Source organism: Oncorhynchus mykiss, chromosome 7 (assembly GCF_057628025.1).
Source record: "Oncorhynchus mykiss isolate SJ-2025 chromosome 7, ASM5762802v1, whole genome shotgun sequence".
NCBI lineage: Eukaryota > Metazoa > Chordata > Actinopteri > Salmoniformes > Salmonidae > Oncorhynchus > Oncorhynchus mykiss.
This window is the reverse complement of record NC_143028.1, coordinates 6047690-6075588: the sequence shown is the minus strand read 5'-3', so window position 1 is coordinate 6075588 and position 27899 is coordinate 6047690. Positions and strand designations below refer to the sequence as shown.

The 27899-nt window shown below is 40.0% G+C and overlaps 1 protein-coding gene across 2 annotated transcripts in view; it reads right to left on the bottom strand.

The window, feature by feature from the left end:
• Positions 1-320: 320 nt before the first annotated feature.
• Positions 321-27899, bottom strand: part of LOC110495463 (interleukin-1 receptor accessory protein-like 1) — a 400086-nt gene continuing 372507 nt past the window's right edge. Inside the window, exons 10-12 of one of the 2 annotated variants that reach the window (XM_036982526.2) lie at positions 8696-8866; positions 7643-7687; positions 321-3951 (exon numbers count right to left, since the gene is read on the bottom strand). In XM_036982526.2, coding sequence (XP_036838421.2) covers positions 3209-3951; positions 7643-7687; positions 8696-8866 — 959 coding nt within the window. In that variant the 3' untranslated portion in view covers positions 321-3208. The remainder of the gene's footprint in view (positions 3952-7642; positions 7688-8695; positions 8867-27899) is intronic. The other variant, XM_036982528.2, reaches the window with a different exon arrangement.

Below are 27899 nucleotides of genomic sequence, written 5' to 3'. Positions count from 1 at the left end.
AGACCGCTGATTGGCCAGCTCTTCCTCAGGGAGATTACATCATGCTCTATGAGGAAATAGCAAGCGGTTTTTAAACTATTTGAGATACAAGTTTGAGGAGAGGTTTTTTAAGTGCTTTTCCCCCCATCCAATTTATGCTTAGGCCACAAAAAGTATACGAGGCAACAACATTATTTAGATATGAGTTAACAGAATATTAACTTTTAAAAGTGAAATTTACTTTAAATGAAAATCTACAATTGCAATCAGCATTTGATTTGGTGTCCCATCATAACAAGACTGTTGATGTCAAGATGCAAGTAGAGAGGTCTAAAGAACAATTATTAAATGTGTTTTTATTATTAATAATAATAGTATCTCTTTAATTAACATTGCAAGTACATAATAAAAAACGAAATGAATCAGAAACAGGAGAGACAACAGAACCGTAATTTTGTCTCAAAATTGTGAAAGTGCCTGGAATAATTCTGTGCTATATATTATTAATTATGATCATCATTAATATCATTATTATGATTACCAGAAAGGTTCATAAAACAAGTTTGCCACTCACTCTGAAAATGCAAACTTATTTTTTTATGAATGTGGCTAGATTGTCTTCATTTTATTATCATTTTTGATTTATATACACAATGTCATAGAATACATGAAATCCACACCTTAAAGGAGCTCTGTCTTGAATGTATCAAACATTACTGTGTTTTCTGTTGGGTCGGGCAGGTATGACAGTTGGAAATTGACGTTGCTCTCAGTGATATACCAAGCAGCCAACTGAGTACAGTACATTGAAGAAAAAGACCAAGACTTTGAAAAGTTAAACCAAAGGGAAATTGAAAAAGCAATCATTTTTGCAGACCGAGGGGGACATAGACATCTCTTACAGACTCATTGTCTATAGGTTAATACTGTGCATAATGTGTGGCACTACAAGGGACTGAATACACTGCCTCACTGTTTCTGTTTAGAAGCTGCTAGCACTATGAAGTATCAATAAAACAATGTTACGATATCAGATATTACAGAACACCCGTGTCGGATCCCGTAAATGATCGCATCTTACTTCATAGGGCCTCACAAGAACTATGTATGAAATGATTGTGGATTGTATGAGAGCACAGTCTCTCACTTTCTTTCTTTCTGAGGTTCCCTTGGAGACGGTTTACATCAGTGTAACCACGGCAACGTTATAGGGACATGCGTTGTGTCAGGACCGACCCAACACAGGCCTAATCTCCCCACTAAAGCGCCTCCCAACCAGGCTTTATCAAGTCCTGGTAAAAAACAACGTTGGGGTCTTTGAGTAGTTCTTATTGTTGCTTAACTGGACTTCATGACATCATATGTTGGCCAATCTGAAACTAACCAAAAAACTTGGTAAAGCCCTAAAACAAGCCCTAAAACCAGCCCTAAAACCAGCCCTAAAACCAGCCCTAAAACAAGCCCTAATGTGGATCATGTGGTGTGGATTTCAGATCTTTTTTCTTCACAAGCACAATTTTAGCTTTGGTCTCACTTGCTTGAAGAATAATGAGGATAATCTTGCCTTTTCCCGTACCACTACGGACCATTGGATATTTGAAGGGGTTTAAGTTGAATTTCAGAGGAATCAAAATGGATGTGCATTTATTTGTCACTATGTGTGGAGATACATTTCTCTTTTGTGGAACTCCATGATTTGCTCCTGTATTTTGGTCCGTTTGACAGACTGTCACATGGTATGCTAGACACTTCTTCTTCTAGGAACATATGACAACAACACTCTGAACATGTCTTGGAAGTCAACTGTGTTCAGTGTGTCGTCTTTTCAAAATGGCTGCTGTCCTTCTCCATAGAAATCAGGGAGGCACTACGTCGAGGTTATCTGGTATTCATGTGCGGTGGGGTAATGAAGATACTTCTCACAAATCTGCTTTGATGAATGGTTTCGAGTGTGAACAGTGTTTCTTCTTTTTAAATACATTGACATATATCATAGGTTGAAAACATCTAGTTACTATGCACACTCCTCTGTTATGGAAAAGTCTTCGAAAGACAAATATACCCCCCCCCCCCCCCCCAACAATGATATTGGGACTTGATGAAAACATCTCAAATTATTTTATATTTTTTCATCTTTCCACTAAGATAAGACATTTAGTGAAGGACTCAAACATCCACTTTGTCTGCTATGCAATTAGGGAACTGCATAGCAAAATAATGTAGAAAACAGAATGCATGTTACTCTATTTCTGTCATTAGTGGGATGACATGTGAATACGTATGTACTTCCAAGCAAATATTTTTGTTACAAAAATATACTTTCTCATAAAATAATACACATAGTTGTTTTTAGGTGATATATGTCTCTGTTAAGCTGAACAGAAAGGCTGTCTTTTCAAAAGAGCATGTCACTATGTTTGCGAGAGCTGCAACACTTGCACACCAAGTCTAGCACCAGTCTCTATAGTGTCCTGATGGGTCGGTTCATCTATTCATATCTTGCATACTCCCAGGCCTCTTCATCTGTTGCATAATCTAGTTTTGTTTAATAAGAGTCCCAAATAAAAGAAGATTCCATCTATGTAACCAGGACAACAAAAAAATGACAGTTTCTTTCGAATGAAACATCAAAACTTTCCCGCTACAATGCCATAACTGTTCAAAAACATAGAGTTCAAACCACCAGTACCACTACAAGTCCAGATCAAAATTACAACAGTTCAGCCAACAGACCTCACAGACCATCGTTTCACTTTCATACCCAAATACAAACAAATTCAAACCATAAATCAAAACAGACGTAGAAATTTGATGATAAAAACTGGTGAATGAAAGGTCAAAGAAAAACAAGAGAAAAATACTGACGCTATAAAGAAATATAAAATATATGTACAAGACCCTGTATTCCTTGAGTTTCTGGGTAAATGAACATCGGCGTTGGTGTCTGTGTGTACAGGCATTTCAAACCAAACGGGTTCTCCTTTTCACGCCAAATCCTCCTTAGTCCTTGTCAAACAAATGTGGTCTGAGTCTGACGGAATGACTTGTGTCCTGTGTTGGTGATTTCCCCCTGTGAATCCTGGTGCAAATTCCACAGCAGCCGTCTCTAGTCCACTAACGGTCTCCGTAGCAACACCCCCTCCACCGCCACCACCACCACACACTCTGCCAGCTACTTCTCCCTCTACATACAATACATCCCATCTGTCGCTATGCCAGCCTGGTGCTGTCACCAGATGACACTGGATATACTGGTCTCGCGTGGCAGCAGCGGTAGCATGGCGTTATTGGCGTGTGCCTCCTCGATGCTCTGTTCTCTGGGTGTCCTGGCCTGGCCGTGGGGCCTCTGTCCATTGATCAGAGTCATAGGGATGTTGCAGTAGGTGTGCTGGTTACCCAGGGTGGAGAGGGGAGGCAGGCTGCCGCCGGGGGCCATGTCGTACTCGTAGCTGCGGTAGTAATGTTTCTGCTGCCTCATCTGGGTGTGGTAGTTGACAGTGGAGTTGTGGAAGGTGCTCCTCAAGTCCGGGTGCGCCGTGGCCATGGCGGTGGAGGTGGCGGCTGCCATGGAGATGGCGGAGACGGTCTGGAGCTCGCCGAAAGGGCCCTGCTCGCTGACGTCCAGCACCTGCTCATTGTTGATGATGGGCTCCATGTGCTTGAAGGGCATCTCGTACTGCAAGTGTTTCCAGAAGTTGGAGCTGAGCTTGTTGCTCTTGGGGCCACGCCACTTGATGACGGTCAGCATCTTGATGGTGTGTTTGAGCGCTTCCACTTCCTGGTAGTTCATGATGCCATGCAGCTCGGCACACTCAATCAGAATCACCTTGATCTCCCCGGTGACCAGCATGTTCCGGAGGCGGGTCTCCAGCTCGAAGATGCTCCAACCCCGCCGCACCACATAATTGGGTGTCATGATGATAATGAGGCGCTTGGATTGGTCCACACAGCGCGCCACGTCCTCGATATAGGCTGAAGAGGGATACAGAGAGAGGGGAGGGAAGGAGAGGGATACAGAGAGAGAGGGGAGGGAAGGAGAGGGATACAGAGTAGGGGAGGGAAGTAGAGGGATACAGAGCGAGGGGAGGGAAGGAGAGGGATACAGAGAGAGAGGGGAGGGAAGGAGAGGGATACAGAGGGAGGGGAGGGAAGGAGAGAGATACAGAGGGAGAGGGGAGGGAAGGAGAGGGATACAGAGAGAGGGGAGGGAAGGAGAGGGATACAGAGAGAGGGGAGAGAAGGAGAGGGATACAGAGAGAGGGGAGGGAAGGAGAGGAATACAGATAGAGGGGAAGGAAGGAGAGGGATACAGAGAGAGGGGAGGGAAGGAGAGGGATACAGAGAGAGGGGAGGGAAGGAGAGGGATACAGAGAGAAGGGAGGGAAGGAGAGGGATACAGAGAGAGGGGAGAGAAGGAGAGGGATACAGAGAGAGGGGAGGGAAGGAGAGGGATACATAGAGAGGGGAGAGCGAGAGAGAAAGAGAGGCAAGAATGATATGAAGGAAGTTACAGTATGAAATAATAAATATATAGTATATAATATAAATGTATCATATATATATATATATATATATATTCTAGTCTGTGTGTATAGTATGTAAAACATGGTCTATCATCCACTGGTTGATGCTGCCTGCTATGGTCTTTTATTGAGTTTGACTAGCTAAATAGGATATTTAAATAGAAGTGTATACATCTAATGCATCATAACATGATATAGAGCATGCATTTTACATTAAAAAAAATCTATATTGAGAAAAACAGAGAGAATGAGAAGTCAACAAACACAAAACACACTGACATCAGACAATACATTGACCTATCAGACCCCATAGCCTTGTTAAACACACTGACATCAGACAATACATTGACCTATCAGACCCATAGCCTTGTTAAACACACTGACATCAGACAATACATTGACCTATCAGACCCATAGCCTTGTTAAACACACTGACATCAGACAATACATTGACCTATCAGACCCCATAGCCTTGTTAAACACACTGACATCAGACAATACATTGACCTATCGGACCCCATAGCCTTGTTAAACACACTGACATCAGACAATACATTGACCTATCAGACCCCATAGCCTTGTTAAACTGTATGTTCTAAACTGCTGATATAATGGCTATTAGAGACCTACTGAGGCACAATAACTCAAAGTGATAACAATATGAGAGAAATTGATCTGTGGGTAGGTGTGTGTGTGTGTGTGTGTGTGTGTGTGTGTGTGTGTGTGTGTGTGTGTGTGTGTGTGTGTGTGTGTGTGTGTGTGTGTGTGTGCATGTCTACTATGTGTTTGTGTGTGTGTTTAGGGAGACACACTATACAAGCTGCCCTTTCTAAACAGTGTTCCTCATTTGTAACAGTACAAATCGTCGAGCCAAATGTAGCCATTGTGCATGTCCCCTACAACCAGAAGAGCAGAGGCTGCTAAAGTCTGCTGTTAGTGAGGCTGCTGGGGTCCTGTCAGAAACAAAGACTTTTCCACTACAGGTTGACAGGATTAACTAAGCTTCCCTTTCTAATCAAAGAGCCCCTACTGTGAGAGGTGCTGCTCTCTGAGCCAACAGGGCTGGCCATCTCTCACGCTCTCTTGCTCTCTCTCTCACTCTCCCTCTTCCTATCTCTCCCTCATTCCATCTCCCTCACTCCCTCTCCCTCTCTCCATCTCCCTCACTCCCTCTCACTCACTCCATCTCCCTTTCTCCCTCACTCCCTCCCTCTCACTCACTCCATCTCCCTTTCTCCCTCACTCACTCCCTCCCTCTCACTCACTCCATCTCCCTTTCTCCCTCACTCACTCCATCTCCTTATGCACCCCTCTACATCTCCCTTGCCCTCCGTCTCTCTTCTTCTTGTCTCCCTCCAACCCTTGGGCAGGTTAAAACTCAAAAGGGCTTTTCTCTTTTATGCCTTATGCTCAGCTGAGCCCCTGGGGATAGAGGAGAGCAAGAGAGCAGGCTGATTAGCAGGAGCATCGAGAACAAAGCCCTCTCATCACCTCACTATGATAAGTCAGTCTGGATGTTCTCCGTAATTGGACTTTAACGCTGGCAAACACAAGACCCCTTTGCACCCTCTACTATCTCTCTTTCTGCTTCTCTGTCTCTATCTCTCTGCTTCTCTTCCTCTCTCTCTCTCTCTCTCTGCCTCTCTATCTCTCTGCTTCACTGCCTCTCTCTCTCTCTGCTTCTCTGCCCCTCTCTCTCTGCCTCTGTCTCTGGGTCTCTCTGCTTCTCTCTCTCTCTGCTTCTCTGTGTCTGTGTCTCTCTGCTTCTCTGTCTCTCTCTGCTTCTCTGTCTCAATCTATCTCTTCTTCTCTGTCTGTCTCTGCTTCTCTCTCTCTCTCTCTGCTTCTCTGTCTCTGTCTCTGTGTCTCTCTGCTTCTCTGTCTCTGTCTCTGTGTCTCTCTGCTTCTCCATGTCTCTCTCTCTCTCTGCTTCTCTGTCTCTTTCTCTCTGTCTCTGCTCCTCTGCTTCTCTCTGTCTCTGCTTCTCTGTCTCTGCTTCTCTGTCTCTGCTTCTCTGTCTCTGTCTCTGTCTGTCTCTGCTTCTCTCTGCTTCTCTGTCTGTCTGCTTCTCTGTCTCTGTCTGTCTCTGCTTCTCTGTCTCTGCTTCTCTATCTCTGCTTCTCTGTCTCTGTCTGTCTCTGCTTCTCTGTCTCTGCTTCTCTGTCTCTGCTTCTCTATCTCTGCTTCTCTGTCTCTGTCTGTCTCTGCTTCTCTGTCTCTGCTTCTCTGTCTCTGCTTCTCTGTCTCTGTCTGTCTCTGCTTCTCTGTCTCTGTCTGTCTCTGCTTCTCTGTCTCTGCTTCTCTGTCTCTGCTTCTCTGTCTGTCTCTGCTTCTCTCTGCTTCTCTGTCTCTGTCTGTCTCTGCTTCTCTGTCTGTCTCTGCTTCCCTCTGCTTCTCTGTCTCTGCCTCTCTCCGTCTCTCTCTGTCTCTCTCTGTCTGTCTGTCTCTCTCTAAGCCTCTTTCCTCTCTGATGGTCTTTCTAGAGTAGCACGGTTGTTGTGGCTGGTTGTGGCTGGGTGTGGCTGGTTGCGGCTGGTTGTGGCTGGGTGTGGCTGGTTGTGGCTGGTTGTGGCTGGTTGTGGCTGGTTGTGGCTGGGTGTGGCTGGTTGTGGCTGGGTGTGGCTGGTTGTGGCTGGGTGTGGCTGGTTGTGGCTGGTTGTGGCTGGGTGTGGCTGGTTGTGGCTGGTTGTGGCTGGTTGCGGCTGGTTGTGGCTGGGTGTGGCTGGTTGTGGCTGGTTGTGGCTGGGTGTGGCTGGTTGTGGCTGGGTGTGGCTGGTTGTGGCTGGGTGTGGCTGGTTGTGGCTGGTTGTGTCAGGTTGTGGTTAGTTGTGGCTGGTTGTGTCAGGTTGTGGTTAATTGTGTCAGGTTGTGTCAGGTTGTGGTTAATTGTGGCTGGTTGTGTCAGGTTGTGGTTAGTTGTGGCTGGTTGTGGTTAGTTGTGGCTGGGAGTGGCTAGTTGTGGTTAGTTGTGGCTGGGAGTGGCTAGTTGTGGTTAGTTATGGCTGGTTGTGGTTAATTGTGGCTGGTTGTGTCAGGTTGTGGTTAGTTGTGGCTGGTTGTGTCAGGTTGTGGGTAGTTGTGGCTGGTTGTGGTTAGTTGCTGACACAAGCAGTGGTAAGTGGCTGGGGGAATGAGAGTACCTCTAAGGAGTCTTGAATCATCCTGGAAATGATCATTGGTGAAACCTAAACATAAATAGTTCAACATTCAAAAGGTGTGATCAGGTAGACTTGCAGAAAGGCATCAGAGGAAGTTAGAGTCAGGGGACTTAAATAACTTACTTAGATAAACTGTGCCTAGTTTCTCTCAACTCACCAAAACACCTTTATCCTAGTTTAATATGGGAGTTGTGGCATCAGGACCAAAGGAGTCTGTCAGTTTACATACTATGTATTACATTGTAATAGACGCGTTTCAAACAATTCATTGGCTATGAAGACTACTATTTCAATTGATTACTTTATACTCAAACTTTCAACATAGCATATATTTCAATGAAATAAATAGCTTTATTTGCATCAGAAAATGCTTTGTTAATTTGCCTGGAGACAAATCCATTGATTTACGAGGTCTTAGAGGAGAACAAAAGTCCTTAGAAGGTCTGTATTTTAGCCCTGGGTTTGTGCCACGTATCCCCTATTAACACAGTCCCCCTGACAACACAAACATTTAAGTCAAACTGGCTGTAATCGTAACATCGACAGAAACTGAACAATGTGACAGACAAGAATGTGACACAAATGAGCAAAAACAAAGAAAAGGATTCCAACTGAGAATAATGGAACAGTATCAGAGAAGCATTATCCTCCAGTATCATGGCCCTATCACAGGTGCCAAGTGTGAATCTGAATTACAAGCAGTAAAGAAGTCCCCTTTAATTGGTTGTGAGACAGCGATCATAAAGATATGATTAAGACTGGATCAATGCAATATAATAACAAAGTTGATTATTACCCACTAATTACACATTTTCAGCTATACCACAGACAACTCAAAATCAGCGGCTGAACGCCACATGCTGTTATGTTGTAATTAACAGGTTAAAGTGACAGTTCACTCCAAAATCAACGTTTGTCAGATGTTTACAGTGCAAAGTAAGATGGTAGAATGTGTCACGTGGTATGTACACAACACAATGACAACATTAGAAACAGAATTAAACAGGAAATAAACCAAAAAGGTACAAAACTTACTTCCGGTTGGGATCAAGTCCCTGTCTGGAATGAACAGTTTATACCCATAATGCCTCTCCAGGACGTCGGGTAGGATCTCCAGGGCGAAGCGTTCTTCCTCACGCGTCTCCTGACTCCACTGGTCCGGGTCCACTTTGGTGTATGACAGATAGGCATCATAGTCCTTATTATCTACAGGAGTAACACACAGACCAGTCTATTACTACACTATAGAGGATACAGACCAGTCTATTACTACACTATAGAGGATACAGACCAGTCCATGACTACACTATAGAGGATACAGACCAGTACATTACTACAATATAGAGGATATTAGTAACATACAGACCAGTCTATTACTACACTATAGAGGATATTAGTGACACACAGACCAGTCTATTACTACTCTATAGAGGATACAGACCAGTCTTTTACTACTCTATAGAGGATACAGACCAGTCTATTACTACACTATAGAGGATACAGAACAGTATATTACTACACTATAGAGGATACAGACCAGTCTATTACTACACTATAAAGGATACAGACCAGGCTATAACTACACTATAGAGGATACAGACCAGTCTATTACTACACTATAGAGGATGCAGACCAGTCTATTACTACACTATAGAGGATATTAGTAACACACAGACCAGTCTATTACTACACTATAGAGGATATTAGTAACATACAGACCAGTCTATTACTACACTATAGAGGATATTAGTGACACACAGACCAGTCTTTTACTACTCTATAGAGGATACAGACCAGTCTATTACTACACTATAGAGGATACAGACCAGTCTATTACTACACTATAGAGGATATAGACCAGTCTATTACTACACTATAGAGGATGCAAACCAGTATATTACTACACTATAGAGGATATTAGTAACACACAGACCAGTCTATTACTACACTATAGAGGATACAGACCAGTACATTACTACAATATAGAGGATATTAGTAACATACAGACCAGTCTATTACTACACTATAGAGGATATTAGTGACACACAGACCAGTCTATTACTACTCTATAGAGGATACAGACCAGTCTTTTACTACTCTATAGAGGATACAGACCAGTCTATTACTACACTATAGAGGATACAGACCAGTCTATTACTACACTATAGAGGATACAGACCAGTCTATTACTACACTATAAAGGATACAGACCAGGCTATAACTACACTATAGAGGATACAGACCAGTCTATTACTACACTATAGAGGATGCAGACCAGTCTATTACTACACTATAGAGGATATTAGTAACACACAGACCAGTCTATTACTACACTATAGAGGATATTAGTAACATACAGACCAGTCTATTACTACACTATAGAGGATATTAGTGACACACAGACCAGTCTTTTACTACTCTATAGAGGATACAGACCAGTCTATTACTACACTATAGAGGATACAGACCAGTCTATTACTACACTATAGAGGATACAGACCAGTCTATTACTACACTATAGAGGATGCAAACCAGTCTATTACTACACTATAGAGGATATTAGTGACACACAGACCAGTCTATTACTACACTATAGATGATACAGACCAGTCTATTACTACTCTATAGAGGATACAGACCAGTCTATGACAACACTATAGAGGATACAGACCAGTCTATTACTACACTATAGAGGATATAGACAAGTCTATTACTACACTATAGAGGATACAGACCCGTCTATTACTACACTACAGAGGATAAGGACCAGTCTATTACTACACTATAGATGATACGGACCAGCCTATTACTACACTATAGATGATACAGACCAGTCTATTACTACTCTATAGAGGATACAGACCAGTCTATTACTACACTATAGAGGATACAGACCAGTCTATTACTACACTATAGATGATACAGACCAGTATATTACTACACTATAGAGGATACAGACCAGTCTATTACTACACTATAGAGGATGCAGACCAGTCTATTACTACACTATAGAGGATATTAGTAACACACAGACCAGTCTATTACTACACTATAGAGGATATAGACAAGTCCATTACTACACTATAGAGGATACAGACCCGTCTATTACTACACTACAGAGGATAAGGACCAGTCTATTACTACACTATAGATGATACGGACCAGCCTATTACTACACTATAGATGATACAGACCAGTCTATTACTACTCTATAGAGGATACAGACCAGTCTATTACTACACTATAGAGGATACAGACCAGTCTATTACTACACTATAGATGATACAGACCAGTCTATTACTACACTATAGAGGATACAGACCAGTCTATTGCTATACTATAGAGGATACAGACCAGTCTATTACTACACAATAGAGGATATTAGTAACACACAGACCAGTCTATTACTACACTATAGCGGATACAGACCAGTCTATTACTACACTTTAGAGGATACAGACCCGTCTATTACTACACTATAGAGGATACAGACCAGTCTATGACAACACTATAGAGGATACGGACCAGTCTATTACTACACTAGAGATGATACAGACCAGTCTATTAATACACTATAGAGGATACAGACCAGTCCATTACTACACTATAGAGGATACAGACCAGTCTATTACTACACTATAGAGGATACAGACCCGTCTATTACTACACTATAGAGGATACAGACCAGTCCATGACTACACTATAGAGGATACAGACCAGTACATTACTACAATATAGAGGATATTAGTAACATACACACCAGTCTATTACTACACTATAGAGGATATTAGTGACACACAGACCAGTCTATTACTAATCTATAGAGGATACAGACCAGTCTTTTACTACTCTATAGAGGATACAGACCAGTCTATTACTACACTATAGAGGATACAGACCAGTCTATTACTACACTATAGAGGATACAGACCAGTCTATTACTACACTATAGAGGATACAGACCAGGCTATTACTACACTATAGAGGATACAGACCAGTCTATTACTACACTATAGAGGATGCAGACCAGTCTATTACTACACTATAGAGGATATTAGTAACACACAGACCAGTCTATTACTACACAATAGAGGATATTAGTAACATACAGACCAGTCTATTACTACACTATAGAGGATATTAGTGACACACAGACCAGTCTTTTACTACTCTATAGAGGATACAGACCAGTCTATTACTACACGATAGAGGATACAGACCAGTCTATTACTACACTATAGAGGATACAGACCAGTCTATTACTACACTATAGAGGATGCAAACCAGTCTATTACTACACTATAGAGGATATTAGTAACACACAGACCAGTATATTAATACACTATAGATGATACAGACCAGTCTATTACTACTCTATAGAGGATACAGACCAGTCTATGACAACACTATAGAGGATACAGACCAGTCTATTACTACACTATAGAGGATATAGACCAGTATATTACTACACTATAGAGGATATTAGTAACACACAGACCAGTCTATTACTACACTATAGAGGATACAGACCAGTACATTACTACAATATAGAGGATATTAGTAACATACAGACCAGTCTATTACTACACTATAGAGGATATTAGTGACACACAGACCAGTCTATTACTACTCTATAGAGGATACAGACCAGTCTTTTACTACTCTATAGAGGATACAGACCAGTCTATTACTACACTATAGAGGATACAGACCAGTCTATTACTACACTATAGAGGATACAGACCAGTCTATTACTACACTATAAAGGATACAGACCAGGCTATAACTACACTATAGAGGATACAGACCAGTCTATTACTACACTATAGAGGATGCAGACCAGTCTATTACTACACTATAGAGGATATTAGTAACACACAGACCAGTCTATTACTACACTATAGAGGATATTAGTAACATACAGACCAGTCTATTACTACACTATAGAGGATATTAGTGACACACAGACCAGTCTTTTACTACTCTATAGAGGATACAGATCAGTCTATTACTACACTATAGAGGATACAGACCAGTCTATTACTACACTATAGAGGATACAGACCAGTCTATTACTACACTATAGAGGATGCAAACCAGTCTATTACTACACTATAGAGGATATTAGTGACACACAGACCAGTCTATTACTACACTATAGATGATACAGACCAGTCTATTACTACTCTATAGAGGATACAGACCAGTCTATGACAACACTATAGAGGATACAGACCAGTCTATTACTACACTATAGAGGATATAGACAAGTCTATTACTACACTATAGAGGATACAGACCCGTCTATTACTACACTACAGAGGATAAGGACCAGTCTATTACTACACTATAGATGATACGGACCAGCCTATTACTACACTATAGATGATACAGACCAGTCTATTACTACTCTATAGAGGATACAGACCAGTCTATTACTACACTATAGAGGATACAGACCAGTCTATTACTACACTATAGATGATACAGACCAGTCTATTACTACACTATAGAGGATACAGACCAGTCTATTACTACACTATAGAGGATGCAGACCAGTCTATTACTACACTATAGAGGATATTAGTAACACACAGACCAGTCTATTACTACAATCTAGAGGATATTAGTAACACACAGACAAGTCTAATACTACACTATAGAGGATACAGACCAGTCTATTACTACACTATAGAGGATACAGACCAGTCTATTGCTATACTATAGAGGATACAGACCAGTCTATTACTACACAATAGAGGATATTAGTAACACACAGACCAGTCTATTACTACACTATAGCGGATACAGACCAGTCTATTACTACACTTTAGAGGATACAGACCCGTCTATTACTACACTATAGAGGATACAGACCAGTCTATGACAACACTATAGAGGATACGGACCAGTCCATTACTACACTATAGAGGATACAGACCAGTCTATTACTACACTATAGAGGATACAGACCCGTCTATTACTACACTATAGAGGATACAGACCAGTCCATGACTACACTATAGAGGATACAGACCAGTACATTACTACAATATAGAGGATATTAGTAACATACACACCAGTCTATTACTACACTATAGAGGATATTAGTGACACACAGACCAGTCTATTACTAATCTATAGAGGATACAGACCAGTCTTTTACTACTCTATAGAGGATACAGACCAGTCTATTACTACACTATAGAGGATACAGACCAGTCTATTACTACACTATAGAGGATACAGACCAGTCTATTACTACACTATAGAGGATACAGACCAGGCTATTACTACACTATAGAGGATACAGACCAGTCTATTACTACACTATAGAGGATGCAGACAAGTCTATTACTACACTATAGAGGATATTAGTAACACACAGACCAGTCTATTACTACACAATAGAGGATATTAGTAACATACAGACCAGTCTATTACTACACTATAGAGGATATTAGTGACACACAGACCAGTCTTTTACTACTCTATAGAGGATACAGACCAGTCTATTACTACACGATAGAGGATACAGACCAGTCTATTACTACACTATAGAGGATACAGACCAGTCTATTACTACACTATAGAGGATGCAAACCAGTCTATTACTACACTATAGAGGATATTAGTAACACACAGACCAGTATATTAATACACTATAGATGATACAGACCAGTCTATTACTACTCTATAGAGGATACAGACCAGTCTATGACAACACTATAGAGGATACAGACCAGTCTATTACTACACTATAGAGGATATAGACCAGTCTATTACTACACTATAGAGGATACAGACCCGTCTATTACTACACTACAGAGGATACGGACCAGTCCATTACTACACTATAGATGATACGGACCAGTCTATTACTACACTATAGATGATACAGACCAGTCTATTACTACTCTATAGAGGATATAGACCAGTCTATTACTACACTATAGAGGATACAGACCAGTCTATTACTACAATATAGAGGATACAGACCAGTCTATTACTACACTATAGAGGATACAGACCAGTCTATTACTACACTATAGAGGATGCAGACCAGTCTATTACTACACTATAGAGGATATTAGTAACACACAGACCAGTCTATTACTACAATCTAGAGGATATTAGTAACACACAGACAAGTCTAATACTACACTATAGAGGATACAGACCAGTCTATTACTACACTATAGAGGATACAGACCAGTCTATTGCTATACTATAGAGGATACAGACCAGTCTATTACTACACTATAGAGGATATTAGTAACACACACACCAGTCTATTACTACACTATAGCGGATACAGACCAGTCTATTACTACACTTTAGAGGATACAGACCCGTCTATTACTACACTATAGAGGATACAGACCAGTTTATGACAACACTATAGAGGATACGGACCAGTCTATTACTACACTAGAGATGATACAGACCAGTCTATTAATACACTATAGAGGATACAGACCAGTCCATTACTACAATATAGAGGATACAGACCAGTCTATTACTACACTATAGAGGATACAGACCCGTCTATTACTACACTATAGAGGATACAGACCAGTCTATGACAACACTATAGAGGATACGGACCAGTCTATTACTACACTATAGATGATACAGACCAGTCTATTACTACACTATAGAGGATAAAAAACACTCCATTACTAGACCATAGAGGATATTAGTAACATACAGACCAGTCTATTAGTACACTATAGAGGATGCAGACCAGTACATTACTACACAATAGAGGATACAGACCAGTCTATTACTACACTATAGAGGATATTAGTGACACACAGACCAGTCTATTACTACTCTATAGAGGATACAGACCAGTCTATTAATACACTATAGAGGATACAGACCAGTCTATTACTAAACTATAGAGGATATAGACCTGTCTATTACTACACTATAGAGGATACAGGCCAGTCTATTACTACACTATAGAGGATATTAGTAACACACAGACCAGTCTATTACCACTCTATAGAGGATACAGACCAGTCTATTACTACACTATAGAGGATACGGACCAGTCTATTACTACACTATAGAGGATACAGACCAGTTCATTACTACACTATAGAGGATACAGACCAGTCTATTACTACACTATAGAGGATACAGACCCGTCTATTACTACACTATAGAGGATACGGACCAGTCTATGACAATACTATAGAGGATACGGACCAGTCTATTACTACACTATAGAGGATACAGACCCGTCTATTACTACACTATAGAGGATACAGACCAGTCTATTACTACACTATAGAGGATGCAGACCAGTCTACTACTACACTATAGAGGATATTAGTAACACACACACCAGTCTATTACTACACTATAGATGATACTGACCAGTCTATTACTACACTATAGAGGATACAGACCAGTCCATTACTACACTATAGATGATACAGACCAGTCTATTACTACACTATAGAGGATACAGACCAGTCCATTACTACAATATAGAGGATATTAGTAACATACAGACCAGTCTATTACTACACTATAGAGGATACAGACCAGTCTATTATTACACTATAGAGGATATTAGTAACATACAGACCAGTCCATTACTACACAATAGAGGATACAGACCAGTCTATTACTACACTATAGAGGATACAGACCAGTCTATTACTACACTATAGAGGATGCAGACCATTCTATTACTACACTATAGAGGATATTAGTAACACACAGACCAGTCTATTACTACTCTATAGAGGATACAGACCAGTCTATTACTACACTATAGAGGATACAGACCAGTCTATTACTACACTATAGAGGATGCAGACCATTCTATTACTACACTATAGAGGATATTAGTAACACACAGACTAGTCTATTACTACACTATAGAGGATATTAGTAACACAAAAACAAGTATAATACTACACTATAGAGGATACAGACAAGTCTATTACTACACTATAGAGGACACAGAGCAGTCTATTACTACACTATAGAGGATATTAGTAACACACAGACCAGTCTGTTACTACACTATAGGGGATATTAGTGACACACAGACCAGTCTATTACTACTCTATAGAGGATACAGACCAGTCTATTACTACACTATAGAGGATACAGACCAGTCCATTACTACACTATAGATGATACAGACCAGTCTATTACTACACTATAGAGGATACAGACCAGTCCATTACTACAATATAGAGGATATTAGTAACATACAGACCAGTCTATTACTACACTATAGAGGATACAGACCAGTCTATTATTACACTATAGAGGATATTAGTAACATACAGACCAGTCCATTACTACACAATAGAGGATACAGACCAGTCTATTACTACACTATAGAGGATACAGACCAGTCTATTACTACACTATAGAGGATGCAGACCATTCTATTACTACACTATAGAGGATATTAGTAACACACAGACCAGTCTATTACTACTCTATAGAGGATACAGACCAGTCTATTACTACACTATAGAGGATACAGACCAGTCTATTACTACACTATAGAGGATGCAGACCATTCTATTACTACACTATAGAGGATATTAGTAACACACAGACTAGTCTATTACTACACTATAGAGGATATTAGTAACACAAAAACAAGTATAATACTACACTATAGAGGATACAGACAAGTCTATTACTACACTATAGAGGACACAGAGCAGTCTATTACTACACTATAGAGGATATTAGTAACACACAGACCAGTCTGTTACTACACTATAGGGGATATTAGTAACACACAGACCAGTCTATTACTACTCTATAGAGGATACAGACCAGTCTATTACTACACTATAGAGGATACAGACCAGTCCATTACTACACTATAGAGGATATTAGTAACATACAGACCAGTCTATTACTACACTATAGAGGATACAGACCAGTCTATTATTACACTACAGATGATATTAGTAACATACAGACCAGTCTATTAAAACACTATAGAGGATACAGACCAGTCTATGACAACACTATAGAGGATACAGACCAGTCTATTACTACACTATAGAGGATACGGACCAGTCTATTACTACACTATAGATAATACAGACCAGTCTATTACTACACTATAGAGGATACAGACCAGTCCATTACTACACTATAGAGGATATTAGTAACATACAGACCAGTCTATTACTACACTATAGAGGATACAGACCAGTCCATTACTACACAATAGAGAATACAGACCAGTCTGTTACTACACTATAGAGGATATTAGTGACACACAGACCAGTCTATTACTACACTATAGAGGATACAGACCAGTCTATTACTAAACTATAGAGGATACAGACCAGTCTATTACTACACTATAGAGGATGCAGCCCAGTCTATTACTACACTATAGAGGATATTAGTAACACACAGACCAGTCTATTACCACTCTATAGAGGATACAGACCAGTCTATTACTACACTATAGAGGATACAGACCAGTCTATTACTAAACTATAGAGGATACAGACCAGTCTATTACTACACTATAGAGGATACGGACCAGTCTATTACTACACTGTAGAGGATACAGACCAGTCCATTACTACACTATAGAGGATACAGACCAGTCTATTACTACACTATAGAGGATACAGACCAGTCTATGACAACACTATAGAGGATACAGACCAGTCTATTACTACACTATAGAGGATACGGACCAGTCTATTACTACACTATAGATAATACAGACCAGTCTATTACTACACTATAGAGGATACAGACCAGTCCATTACTACACTATAGAGGATATTAGTAACATACAGACCAGTCTATTACTACACTATAGAGGATACAGACCAGTCCATTACTACACAATAGAGGATACAGACCAGTCTGTTACTACACTATAGAGGATATTAGTGACACACAGACCAGTCTATTACTACACTATAGAGGATACAGACCAGTCTATTACTAAACTATAGAGGATACAGACCAGTCTATTACTACACTATAGAGGATGCAGCCCAGTCTATTACTACACTATAGAGGATATTAGTAACACACAGACCAGTCTATTACCACTCTATAGAGGATACAGACCAGTCTATTACTACACTATAGAGGATACAGACCAGTCTATTACTAAACTATAGAGGATACAGACCAGTCTATTACTACACTATAGAGGATACGGACCAGTCTATTACTACACTGTAGAGGATACAGACCAGTCCATTACTACACTATAGAGGATACAGACCAGTCTATTACTACACTATAGAGGATACAGACCAGTCCATTACTACACAATAGAGGATACAGCCCAGTCTATTACTACACTATAGAGGATATTAGTAACACACAGACCAGTCTATTACCACTCTATAGAGGATACAGACCAGTCTATTACTACACTATAGAGGATACAGACCAGTCTATTACTACTCTATAGAAGATACAGACCAGTCTATTACTACACTATAGAGGATACAGACCAGTCTATGACAACACTATAGAGGATACAGACCAGTATATTACTACACTATAGAGGATACAGACCAGTCCATTACTACACTATAGAGGATACAGACCAGTCTATTACTACACTATAGAGGATACAGACCAGTCTATGACAACACTATAGAGGATACAGACCAGTCTATTACTACACTATAGAGGATACGGACCAGTCTATTACTACACTATAGATAATACAGACCAGTCTATTACTACACTATAGAGGATACAGACCAGTCCATTACTACACTATAGAGGATATTAGTAACATACAGACCAGTCTATTACTACACTATAGAGGATACAGACCAGTCCATTACTACACAATAGAGGATACAGACCAGTCTGTTACTACACTATAGAGGATATTAGTGACACACAGACTAGTCTATTACTACACTATAGAGGATACAGACCAGTCTATTACTAAACTATAGAGGATACAGACCAGTCTATTACTACACTATAGAGGATGCAGCCCAGTCTATTACTCCACTATAGAGGATATTAGTAACACACAGACCAGTCTATTACCACTCTATAGAGGATACAGACCAGTCTATTACTACACTATAGAGGATACAGACCAGTCTATTACTAAACTATATAGGATACAGACCAGTCTATTACTACACTATAGAGGATACGGACCAGTCTATTACTACACTGTAGAGGATACAGACCAGTCCATTACTACACTATAGAGGATACAGACCAGTCTATTACTACACTATAGAGGATACAGACCAGTCCATTACTACACAATAGAGGATACAGCCCAGTCTATTACTACACTATAGAGGATATTAGTAACACACAGACCAGTCTATTACCACTCTATAGAGGATACAGACCAGTCTATTACTACACTATAGAGGATACAGACCAGTCTATTACTACTCTATAGAAGATACAGACCAGTCTATTACTACACCATAGAGGATACAGACCAGTCTATTACTACACTATAGAGGATACAGACCAGTCTATTACTACACTATAGAGGATGCAGACCATTCTATTACTACACTATAGAGGATATTAGTAACACACAGACCAGTCATTTACTACACTATAGAGGATATTAGTAACACAAAAACAAGTATAATACTACACTATAGAGGATACAGACAAGTCTATTACTACACTATAGAGGACACAGACCAGTCTATTACTACACTATAGAGGATATTAGTAACACACAGACCAGTCTGTTACTACACTATAGAGGATATTAGTGACACACAGACCAGTCTATTACTACACTATAGAGGATACAGACCAGTCTATTATTACACTACAGAGGATATTAGTAACATACAGACCAGTCTATTACTACACTATAGAGGATACAGACCAGTCCATTACTACACAATAGAGGATACAGACCAGTCTATTACTACACTACAGAGGATATTAGTAACACACAGACCAGTCTATTACTACACTATAGAGGATATTAGTAACACATAGACCAGTCTATTACTACACTATAGAGGATATTAGTAACATACAGACCAGTCTATTACTACACTATAGAGGATACAGACCAGTCCATTACTACACAATAGAGGATACAGACCAGTCTATTACTACACTATAGAGGATATTAGTGACACACAGACCAGTCTATTACTACTCTATAGAGGATACAGACCAGTCTATTACTACACTATAGAGGATGCAGACCAGTCTATTACTACACTATAGAGGATATTAGTAACACACAGACCAGTCTGTTACTACACTATAGAGGATATTAGTAACACACAGACCAGTCTATTACTACTCTATAGAGGATACAGACCAGTCTATTACTACACTATAGAGGATACAGACCAGTCTATTACTACACTATAGATGATACCGACCAGTCTATTACTACACTATAGAGGATACAGACCAGTCCATTACTACACTATAGATGATACAGACCAGTCTATTACTACACTATAGAGGATACAGACCAGTCCATTACTACAATATAGAGGATATTAGTAACATACAGACCAGTCTATTACTACACTATAGAGGATACAGACCAGTCTATTATTACACTATAGAGGATATTAGTAACATACAGACCAGTCTATTACTACACTATAGAGGATACAGACCAGTCCATTACTACACAATAGAGGATACAGACCAGTCTATTACTACACTATAGAGGATATTAGTGACTCATAGACCAGTCTATTACTACTCTATAGAAGATACAGACCAGTCTATTACTACACTATAGAGGATACAGACCAGTCTATTACTACTCTATAGAAGATACAGACCAGTCTATTACTACACTATAGAGGATACAGACCAGTCTATTACTACACTATAGAGGATACAGACCAGTCTATTACTACACTATAGAGGATGCAGACCATTCTATTACTACACTATAGAGGATATTAGTAACACACAGACCAGTCATTTACTACACTATAGAGGATATTAGTAACACAAAAACAAGTATAATACTACACTATAGAGGATACAGACACGTCTATTACTACACTATAGAGGACACAGACCAGTCTATTACTACACTATAGAGGATATTAGTAACACACAGACCAGTCTGTTACTACACTATAGAGGATATTAGTGACACACAGACCAGTCTATTACTACTCTATAGAGGATACAGACCAGTCTATTACTACACTATAGAAGATACAGACCAGTCCATTACTACACTATAGAGGATATTAGTAACATACAGACCAGTCTATTACTACACTATAGAGGATACAGACCAGTCTATTATTACACTACAGAGGATATTAGTAACATACAGACCAGTCTATTACTACACTATAGAGGATACAGACCAGTCCATTACTACACAATAGAGGATACAGACCAGTCTATTACTACACTATAGAGGATATTAGTAACACACAGACCAGTCTATTACTACACTATAGAGGATATTAGTAACACATAGACCAGTCTATTACTACACTATAGAGAATATTAGTAACATACAGACCAGTCTATTACTACACTATAGAGGATATAGACCAGTCCATTACTACACAATAGAGGATACAGACCAGTCTATTACTACACTATAGAGGATATTAGTGACACACAGACCAGTCTATTACTACTCTATAGAGGATACAGACCAGTCTATTACTACACTATAGAGGATGCAGAACAGTCTATTACTACACTATAGAGGATATTAGTAACACACAGACCAGTCTATTACTACTCTATAGAGGATACAGACCAGTCTATTACTACACTATAGAGGATACAGACCAGTCTATTACTACACTATAGATGATACCGACCAGTCTATTTCTACACTATAGAGGATACAGACCAGTCCATTACTACACTATAGATGATACAGACCAGTCTATTACTACACTATAGAGGATACAGACCAGTCCATTACTACAATATAGAGGATATTAGTAACATACAGACCAGTCTATTACTACACTATAGAGGATACAGACCAGTCTATTATTACACTATAGAGGATATTAGTAACATACAGACCAGTCTATTACTACACTATAGAGGATACAGACCAGTCCATTACTACACAATAGAGGATTCAGACCATTCTATTACTACACTATAGAGGATATTAGTAACACACAGACCAGTCTATTACTACACTATAGAGGATATTAGTAACACAAAAACAAGTATAATACTACACTATAGAGGATACAGACAAGTCTATTACTACACTATAGAGGACACAGACCAGTCTATTACTACACTATAGAGGATATTAGTAACACACAGACCAGTCTGTTACTACACTATAGAGGATATTAGTGACACACAGACCAGTCTATTACTACTCTATAGAGGATACAGACCAGTCTATTACTACACTATAGAGGATACAGACCAGTCCATTACTACACTATAGAGGATATTAGTAACATACAGACCAGTCTATTACTACACTATAGAGGATACAGACCAGTCTATTATTACACTACAGAGGATATTAGTAACGTACAGACCAGTCTATTACTACACTATAGAGGATACAGACCAGTCCATTACTACACAATAGAGGATACAGACCAGTCTATTACTACACTATAGAGGATATTAGTAACACACAGACCAGTATATTACTACACTATAGAGGATATTAGTAACACATAGACCAGTCTATTACTACACTATAGAGGATACAGACCAGTCTATGACAACACTATAGAGGATACAGACCAGTCTATTACTACACTATAGAGGATACAGGCCAGTCTATTACTACACTATAGAGGATACATACCAGTCTATGACAAAACTATAGAGGATACAGACCAGTCTATGACAACACTATGGATGATACAGACCAGTCTATTACTACACTATAGAGGATACAGACCAGTCTATTACTACACTATAGAGGATATTAGTAACATACAGATCAGTCTATTACTACACTATAGAGGATACAGACCAGTCTATTACTACACTATAGGGGATACAGACCAGTCTTGGACAACACTATAGAGGATACAGACCAGTCTATTACTATACTATAGAGGATACAGACAAGTATATTACTACACTATAGAGGATACAGACCAGTCTATGACAACACTATAGAGGATACAGACCAGTCTATGACAACACTATAGAGGATACAGACCAGTCTATGACAACACTATAGAGGATACAGACCAGTCCATTACTAAACTATAGATGATACAGACCAGTCTATTACTACACTATAGAGGATACAGACCAGTCTATTACTAAACTATAGAGGATACAGACCAGTCTATGACAACACTATAGAGGATACAGACCAGTCTATTACTACACTATAGAGGATACAGACAAGTATATTACTACACTATAGAGGATACAGACCAGTCTATGACAACACTATAGAGGATACAGACCAGTCCATTACTAAACTATAGAGGATACAGACCAGTCTATGACAACACTATAGAGGATACAGACCAGTCTATGACAACACTATAGAGGATACAGACCAGTCTATGACAACACTATAGAGGATACAGACCAGTCCATTACTAAACTATAGATGATACAGACCAGTCTATTACTACACTATAGAGGATACAGACCAGTCTATTACTAAACTATAGAGGATACAGACCAGTCTATGACAACACTATAGAGGATACAGACCAGTCTATTACTACACTATAGAGGATACAGACAAGTATATTACTACACTATAGAGGATACAGACCAGTCTATGACAACACTATAGAGGATACAGACCAGTCCATTACTAAACTATAGATGATACAGACCAGTCTAGTACTACACTATAGAGGATACAGACCAGTCTATTACTACACTATAGAGGAGACAGACCAGTCTATTACTACACTATAGAGGATACAGACCAGTCTATGACAACACTATAGAGGATACAGACCAGTCTATGACAACACTATGGATGACACAGACCAGTCTATTACTACACTATAGAGGATACAGACCAGTCCATTACTACACTATAGAGGATATTAGTAACATAAAGACCAGTCTATTACTACAATATAGAGGATACAAACCAGTCTATTACTACACTATAGAGGATATTAGTAACACACAGACCAGTCTATTACTACACTATAGAGGATACAGACCAGTCTATTATTACACTATAGAGGATACCGACCAGTCTTACTACACTATAGAGGATACAGACCAGTCTATGACAACACTATAGAGGATACAGACAAGTCTATTACTACACTACAGAGGATACAGACAAGTCTATGACAACACTATAGAGGATACAGACCAGTCCATTACTACACTATAGAGGATACAGACCAGTCTATGACAACACTATAGATGATACAGACCAGTCTATTACTACACTATAGAGGATACAGACCAGTCCATTACTACTCTATAGAGGATATTAGTAACATACATACCAGTCTATTACTACACTATAGAGGATACAGACCAGTCTATTACTACACTATAGAGGATATTAGTAACACACATACCAGTCTATTACTACACTATAGAGGATATTAGTAACACACATACAAGTCTAATACTACACTATAGAGGATACAGACCAGTCTATTACTACACTATAGAGGATATTAGTGACACATAGACCAGTCTATTACTACTCTATAGAGGATACAGACCAGTCTATCACTACACTATAGAGGATACAGACCAGTCTATTACTACACTATAGAGGATACAGACCAGTCTATTACTACACTATAGAGGATGCAGACCAGTCTATTACTACACTATAGAGGATACAGACCAGTCTATTACTACACTATAGAGGATACAGATCAGTCTATGACAACACTATAGAGGATATAGACCAGTCTATTACTACACTCTAGAGGATATTAGTAACACACAGACCAGTCTATTACTACACTATAGAGGATACAGACCAGTCTATGACAACACTATAGAGGATACAGACCAGTCCTCCTTCCTCTCCCTCCTCTTCTTCCTCTCCTTCCTCTCCCTCCTCTCCTTCCTCTCCTTCCTCTCCCTCCTCTCCTTCCTCTCCTTCCTCTCCCTCCTCTCCTTCCTCTCCTTCCTCTCCCTCCTCTCCCTCCTCTCCTTCCTCTCCTCCTTTCCTTCCTCTCCCTCCTCTCTCTCCTCTCCCTCCTCTCCTTCCTCTCCCTCCTCTCCTTCCTCTCCCTCCTCTCCCTCCTCTCCTTCCTCTCCCTCCTCTCCTTCCTCTCCCTCCTCTCCTTCCTCTCCCTCCTCTCCTTTCTCTCTGAGGTCCAATGAGGTGAACTTAAGAGGGCTGAGAAGGGGAAGTGTTTCCGTCCCGCGTGTTCCACCACCCTCAGCATCCATCCCTCCCACTCTTTGACTCTGAAGTAAAAGGCCATGACTGACGCACACATAGCTTACATCCATCCATAGGTTTGGCTGCATATGCATACTGGCAGGCCCACAGAGAGTGAGAGAACCTTTGAACTCGCTATTAAAAAAGTGTTCAGGGACTTTGAGCAGGAACCTCTGGGCTCCTTCCACATTGTTCTGAATAGAACACAACCTACATCGTCAGCCGTGAAAGCTAGAAAACTGCAGGAGGAGTTGGGCTCATTAGCATTCCTACAGAAGTTACGTTTATAATAAGACATAAGGTATTTGTTATCTTTATGTTAAGTCATTGCTCATCCCTAAGCGATGATCAAGTTCAACCTACTGCATTATTTAAATAAAGTCAAAGTTAAATCATATACAGTATTAAATGCTAATGAGGGTTACGTTCATGTCACAACTCGGCAAGCTCATGCATCTGTAAAGGGTGTGTGGTCGTTATGCAAGACAACCCCGGCAAACACCCATACGAACGGAGACTTAAAACCGCTTTGAACCGAACCTGATCATTCTGGTGCTGTCAGTCAGACACAGAGAAGAGAGAAAAAAAGGATTTTCCTGAATGGCTTGTGATGGTGATGAAGTAGAAGTCCTTGTGGCCAATGAAAGAAGAGTGTGAGGGGTGAGGGGGGAATACAATCCAGGGAAGGAGTAATCACCCAGTCCTGAGCGTTAAAGAGAAAGTATGTGTCTCTCCCTCGTCTCTCCTGGGAGCCACGGCCATGGGCAACACTATGTGGCTTATTGAAACTGATCCCTTTAAACAGAGAGCAAATTGAAAATCTCTTTCCCTCTCCTCTCTGCTCACTCGGGTGGCGCAATTAAAGGAGACAATTGCTGTTTAGCATTAGGTTTAAGGCTCTGGCTCTCTTTTCTCTCCTCTGTGGCGCCTTGAAACCATCCATTACTTCAAAGCCCCCCACTTCTGTCCCAAAGCCCAACACAGTACAGGCCTGGTAATGACTTTCATAGACATGTCTGATGCCTCAACCATCCAGGCAATGTGATTGGTGGAAAACGGAGGGCTGGGGGAGGAGAAGAGCAAAGCGGAGGCAACCTTTCTCGGCTAATGACACTCTCCAGTCTCCACACAGCGTCCTTCAGACACCCCAAAAGTAATCTTGTTCACTGAATTCATTGTAGCCCTAGCCCTCCACTTGAAAGACTCATTAAGGGAAATCAAATGAATCCGCCAGACCAGATTGATGAATACTCCTCCTTAACTCATTCACTATTCAGCCACACAATTAGAATTTATTGCGGTTCAATTTAGAACCCTTAAGTTCTTATTTCTATCTCAAGATAGGATTTGTAGAAAAACACATTTTCCTACTTTTATAATGAAATGAAATCCCCTTTCGAGCAATGTCCCGAACAAAATATTATGTGAAGCCACATGAAGCAAGACAGATAGACGGTCTAAATGTCCTGAGTATTACCCTAGTCCCTTTTGGTGACACCGAAACAAGTTGTTTGTCATCTAGACCTACGCTCTTAGAAAAAAAGGTGCTACATAGATCCTAAAAGGGTTCTACAGTGCCTTGCGAAAGTATTCGGCCCCCTTGAACTTTGCGACCTTTTGCCACATTTCAGGCTTCAAACATAAAGATATAAAACTGTATTTTTTTGTGAAGAATCAACAACAAGTGGGACACAATCATGAAGTGGAACGCCATTTATTGGATATTTCAAACTTTTTTAACAAATCAAAAACTGAAAAATTGGGCATGCAAAATTATTCAGCCCCCTCAAGTTAATACTTTGTAGCGCCACCTTTTGCTGCGATTACAGCTGTAAGTCGCTTGGGGTATGTCTCTATTAGTTTTGCACATCGAGAGACTGAAAGTTTTTCCCATTCCTCCTTGCA